General features: G+C 48.6%; 1 protein-coding gene across 3 annotated transcripts in view; it reads left to right on the forward strand.

Annotated features, from left to right (window-relative positions):
• Positions 1–5589, forward strand: part of CYFIP2 (cytoplasmic FMR1 interacting protein 2) — a gene marked incomplete at both ends in the record, with an annotated part of 114600 nt that extends 109011 nt beyond the window's left edge. For all 3 annotated transcript variants that reach the window (XM_080698485.1, XM_080698483.1, XM_080698484.1), the window contains 3 exons: positions 595–833; positions 2343–2490; positions 5422–5589. In XM_080698485.1, the coding sequence (XP_080554611.1) occupies positions 595–833; positions 2343–2490; positions 5422–5589 (555 nt within the window). The remainder of the gene's footprint in view (positions 1–594; positions 834–2342; positions 2491–5421) is intronic.
• Between the last annotated feature and the right edge of the window lie 411 nt (positions 5590–6000).

Raw genomic sequence — 6000 nt, forward strand, 5'->3', positions numbered from 1 at the left:
CCCCACATAAACTTTTGCCTCTCTGTGGGATTGCGTGCTGACTTCTTAAAATAGGTGCATACTGTACGTCACTTTCTACAACCCGTTCTATTCACTTTACAATTTAACCTATACATCTGGACTGCTAGGAACCAGACACCAGCTTCGCCCCTTGCTGGCCGCTTGCCTGAGCCTCTGTTTCCTCTCTCAGCCTTCATGTGCAAAATGGGGATAAAAATGTATCAACCTCAGGGAATTGAATAGGAGTCAGTGCAGACGGAGTGCTTAGAACATGACCTGGTAGCACGGACACAATCACCTCAGACTGTCCGGCACACGCCTAGCATTTCATTATGTGGATGGATCGATGATCATTTTTTTAAATTGTTCCATTCAAGATGATGCCTGGGTTGTTCTGACCACCGGCAAAAATCGCCAGAGACTTTTCTGTGGTTACGCTCGGGTGTATACAGCTGGTGCTCTGCTCTGCAAAACATCAGTCCCGGTCCATGAATTCCAGGTGCTACTAGCTCCAGCGTTTGGGAATCTCTGGTGGGAGATAACAGAAAGGATGTTTCATGCAGGCAGAAGGTTCACCTAACCTTCCCTTTCCAGCAAATCGCCATCGCCCGGGAGGGCGACCTGCTGACCAAGGAGCGGCTGTGCTGCGGCCTGTCCATGTTCGAGGTCATCCTGACCCGCATCCGGAGCTACCTGCAGGACCCCATCTGGCGGGGCCCGCCGCCCACCAACGGCGTCATGCACGTGGATGAGTGCGTGGAGTTCCACCGGCTCTGGAGTGCCATGCAGTTCGTCTACTGCATCCCCGTGGGGACCAATGAGTTCACGGCTGAGTGAGTGCTTGCAGCGACGGCCGGGCCACCCACCAACCTCGCCTCCCCCGGAGGCACCGGGCTGCTGCAGTGCAGCCAGGGTGAGGTGGAAAGCCAAATTGGCCAACCACCGCCACACGGAGCGTGGGGGTCACTGTGCGAGGTGCCGGCTGTGGATACAGCTGTGGCCTTGTGGAGTTGGGCCAAGGAGGAGATAAGAAACAAGACATAAGGTGTATCACACGAGGTGCTTTGCAGCACGAGCAGGTTGGGTGACAGAGGCCAGGTGATGGGTCCTTAGACTTTCATTCACAAGGCTAGAACTGAGCCCATGGCGCCTGGGATTCAGCTCTATGGATGGAAGAAGGGGACGTCCCAGGAAAGGCGACGACTGTCTAGAAGCAGAAATGGAGTGTGACTGTAAATAGGCAGGAGGGAGCCCAGCGGTGGGGGTTGGCATGAAGAACCTCACTGTTGGGCCGGGGGTGTGGTTCAGTGGTAAAGCACTTACCCAGCACGTGGGAGGCCCTGGGTTCCATCCCCAACAATGCAGCCCGAATTAAATCAGACCGTCACTGCCCACCTCACCCCCACAAGTCTCTCCTCAGCCCTTTCCTGGTAACACTCTTGTCTTCTGAGAAGACAAAACCCAGCCCAGTTCTTCCTGTTCTTAGCTACACATTGAGGATGGAGAGGTGGAGAAGGTGACCGGGTCTGCTTTTCTGGATCCAGGAGCGATGAAGACAGTGTGCATGGGGACCTGTGAGGGCCTCCCCCAGGGGACTGAGCTGCTGCTTGGGGAGAGAAAACCAGCAAAGAGCTGAGCCCACAGCCCCCGACATTGTCCAGGGCTCTCGAGAGCTGGGCCATGCGGCCAGGGCTTCATCAGAGCCAATGGGATTCCGGCTCCTGCCTACCACGCATCGTGCCTGCCCACTTCACACACTTTGGCCAGTGGGTCTCTTCATTTGAAATGGCCCTGTACCTCTTGGTACCAAGATAGTCTCCCTTTACTTGTCTCCAATAACCAGACACTTAAATCTCTTAAATCTGGAGGGCCAGTTGGGTTTCCTCTCTCAAATTCATCTCATCTTCAAAGCTAATTTCTGTTATCTCAAAAGGAACAGCACCTCTTCATGATTAAAAGTGTTGATCCCATAACCACAGTCCCTGGAGAAATAAATTAATCCTCGTGGTTTCCACCACACACATTTTATAGATCAAGAATCTTGGCTCAGCTGGACACAGCAGTGCATGCTTTTAATCCCAGTAGTTGGGAGGCCAAGACAGGAGACGCATAGGTTCAAGGCCAGCCTCAGCAATTAGCAAGACTCTGGAGAAACCCTGTTTAAAAAGGGAAAAAAATTAACAAAAGGATTGAGGCTGTAGTTCAGAGTTAGAATGCCCCCTGGGTTCAATCCCCAGTACCCAAACAAAATAACCAAAAAGAAAAACTTTGGCCCAAAGCCGGGTGCTCATGGTGAAGGTCCCCACACGCCTCTCACTCGGCCTCTTCCTCTCCCTGTCCAGGCAGTGCTTCGGGGACGGCTTGAGCTGGGCTGGCTGCTCCATCATCGTCCTGCTGGGCCAGCAGCGGCGCTTTGACCTGTTTGACTTCTGTTACCACCTGCTCAAAGTGCAAAGGCAGGATGGGAAAGACGAGATCATTAAGAACGTGGTAAGGGGCTCGGGCTGGGCGGTGGGGCCGCCGGACTGTGGGCTCTGTCGGAGAAAAGGAGGGCTGTGCATGGGGACCCACGCCCCACACCGCAGGTACACACAGGCACTGCATGGAGGAGGTTGTGAGGCCCCTGCTTCAACCTACTGGGATGAATCAGGTCTCCCGAAAGGGCAGGGCTGGGCTCCTGACCTGAACTGCCTCTCCCCTGCCCAAGGGGGGCTGTGCGGGTGCCAGCTCCCCATCCGCACAGGTGATAGGGTTGCACTGGCACTGGATGGAGAGGGGTAAGTGGGTCTGCTGAGGGGACAGCCCGCTACACTGGGCTGAGGGGATGGGGCGAGAGTGCGAAGGCTTCTTAAGAGGTGACACATGGGCCAAGCCCAGAATGGCAGGCAGAGTGGAGTGTAAAGCCTGGGAGAATGTTCTAGACAGAAGGATGACTAGACAGAGGAGAGGCAAAGGGGCACACAGGTGGATATCTGGAACAAAAGGTGGGGACCAGGAACCAGATGAGAAGGGGGCCAGAGCCACTGTGGGAAGGGCGTTGTAAAAGTCATGGTAAACTACGAGTGGTGGGCCACGCTGGGAGCCGAGACAGAGGGATTGGAGGCTCAAGGCCAGCCTCAGCAACTTAGTGAGACCCTGTTTCAAAATGAAAACCTTTTTAAAGGTCTGGGGGTATAGCTCAGAGGTAGAGTGCCCCTGAGTTCAATCCCTAGTATTGGAAAAAGAAAAAGAAAAGAACTGGAGTGTAACTGAGAGGGAGAATGCCCCTAGGTTCAGTTCCCAGATCTCCCCCTCCCAAACTGTGGTAAAATAAACATAAACCTTCATAACCATTTTAAGGGTACAATTCAATGGTATAAGTGACCCCACAATGTTGCACAGCTATCAGCACCATCCTCATAACCTTTCAGTTGCCCCAAATGAAGCTATTCATTAAAAAATAAATCCCAGCGCCGGGCGTGGTGGCGCACGTTTGTAATCCCCGCGCTTGGGAGGCAGAGACAGGAGGATCATTCAAGTTCAAGATCCTGTTTCCAAATAAATATATAAAATATAGATGTCAGGGAGTGTAGCCTGGAGGTAGAAGGGTTTCCAGGAACCCCAGTACCACCAAAAAAAATTAAAATTTTTTTAAAAAGTAAATCCCAGAGCCGGGTGTGGTGGCACACATTTGTAATCCCAGTACTTGGGAGGCTGAGACAGGAGGACCAGGGTTTGTGGCCAGCCTCAGCTACTTAGTAAGGCCCTCTGAAACTTGGTGAGACCCTGTTTCAAAATGAAGAATTAAAAAAAAAAAATTGGACTGGAAGTGTAGCTCAGAGGTAAGATGCCCCTGGGTTCAATCCCCAGCTTCACACACAAAAAAATAAAATAAAGTAAGTCCCCAGGCCCTGGAAACCACCTTTCTGCTTTTTTTCTCTGTGAATCTGACTACTCCAAGTACCTTATTTATATAAGTGGAGTCATACATACAGATTCAGTCTTTTTGTGACTGGCTTTTTTCACTTAGTATAATCCCTCAAGATTCATCCATGTTGTAGCATATTTGATACCACGTTGTTTTTCCAAAACCAAACTGCGTTGATGGACATTCGGGTTGCATCACCTTTTGGCTGCTGTGAGTAACGTGTCTATGAACATGGGTTACAAAGACCTGCTCAGATCCCTCCGTTCAGTTATCTTGAGTACAATACCAAGAAGCAACATTTCTGCCTCATACAGTAATTACATTTAATTGCTTAAGGAAGTACCATACTCTTTCCGAATGGCTCTTCCATTTTATATTTCTGCCAGCAGCACACAAGAGTTTCAGTTTCTCCACATCCTCATCAGCACTAAATTATGTGAATTTTTTTTTTGGGGGGGAGAATAGCTACCCTAATAAGCATGAAGTACTTTATCATTGTAGTTTATATTTGCATTTCCTTAATGATTGTAATGTTGAGCATCTTTCCATTTTAACAGACGTTCATTCAAGTATCCATTTTGAGAAATGTCTATTCAAGTCCTTTGTCCCTTTTTTTGGTGGTACTGGGGGTTCCTGGAAACCCTTCTACCTCCGGGCTACACTCCCAGACGTATTTTATATTTTTATTTGGAAACAGGGTCTCTTAAGCCAGCGAGGCTGGCTTCAAATCTGCGTGATCCTCCTGTCTCCGCTTGTAATCCCTTTGTCCCTTTTTGAATTGGGTTATTTTTGTTGGGTTGTAATTCTTTATATATTCTAAATATTAACCTCTTATAAGACAATTTTCAAATATTTTTCCTATTCCATGAGCTTTCATTTTCTTTCACTCTGTTGGTAGTGTCATTTGATGCATAGAACTTTCCAGTATTCATTTTTTTTTCTTTCATTGCCTGTACTTTTAGTACTTTTAGTGTCATGTCCAAGAAAATCATTGTCAAATCTAAAGTCATGAAGACTTACCCCTGTGTGTTTCTTGTCAGAACTATATAATAATCTTAAGTCTTAGTTTTAAGTTCTTCATCTGTTTCGAGGTAATTTTTGTATATGGTATAAAATAAGGTTTCAGCGTTACTCTGTATGTAGACATCCAGTTTTTCCAGTACCGTTTATTGAAAACACTGTCCTTCCCTCTCATTGAATAGACTCTTGGCACCCTTGTAGAAAGTCATTTGATCATACATGCAAGAGTGTATTTCCAGACTTTCTACTATCCATTGGTCTGTGTGGCTATCTTTATGTCTGTACCATACTGTTTTGACTATGACAGCTTTGCAGGAAGTCTTGAAACTTGCAAAGGCATTTAATAAGCCTTATTTGGGAACCCATAGAAGGCTTTGAAACATGATTATTGAAGATTTGAGAACCTAGAACCCAGCCTACTAAATTCTTCTCTTTCTTCCCCTTTATTTCCATCCCCTTTTCTCTCACCCTAACCTGAACGTCCTTGTCCGCAGCCGCTGAAGAAAATGGCTGACCGGATCCGGAAGTACCAGATCTTGAACAACGAGGTTTTTGCCATTCTGAACAAGTACATGAAGTCCGTGGAGACAGACAGTTCCACCGTGGAACACGTGCGCTGCTTCCAGCCTCCGATCCACCAGTCCCTGGCCACCACCTGCTAGGCAGAAGTCCTGCAGATCCTCACTGGGACCAGGAGGAGAAGCAGGAGAGAAAGCCACAGTCAGCCAACAACAGGGACCACCTGGACAGTATGAGGGAGGGGCCGGAAGCAAATCAGAACCTCCCCACCCTGCCTGTACCACTCTCCAGGACGGGGCTCTGCATGCTCTCTCATGACATCTCCATGGTGGTTTTCCCATAGTGTAAATGAAAAAACAAACAAACAAACAAACAAACAGGGCAGTGTGTGCTTTTTTCCGCCCCTTCAACTGTTTTCTAGAGATCCTAATTTTCTCATCTTACCACCCACCTCATCTGTGGTTGCTTCCCAAGATGGTGCCCTTTAGTGCCCTCAGGACTGAAGTTTAGAAATAAGAAGAGAACGTGGCCATACTGGAGGTGTTAGTCTGGCC

The sequence above is a fragment of the Muscardinus avellanarius genome (assembly GCF_963383645.1).
Source record: "Muscardinus avellanarius genome assembly, chromosome: 7".
Lineage (NCBI taxonomy): Eukaryota > Metazoa > Chordata > Mammalia > Rodentia > Gliridae > Muscardinus > Muscardinus avellanarius.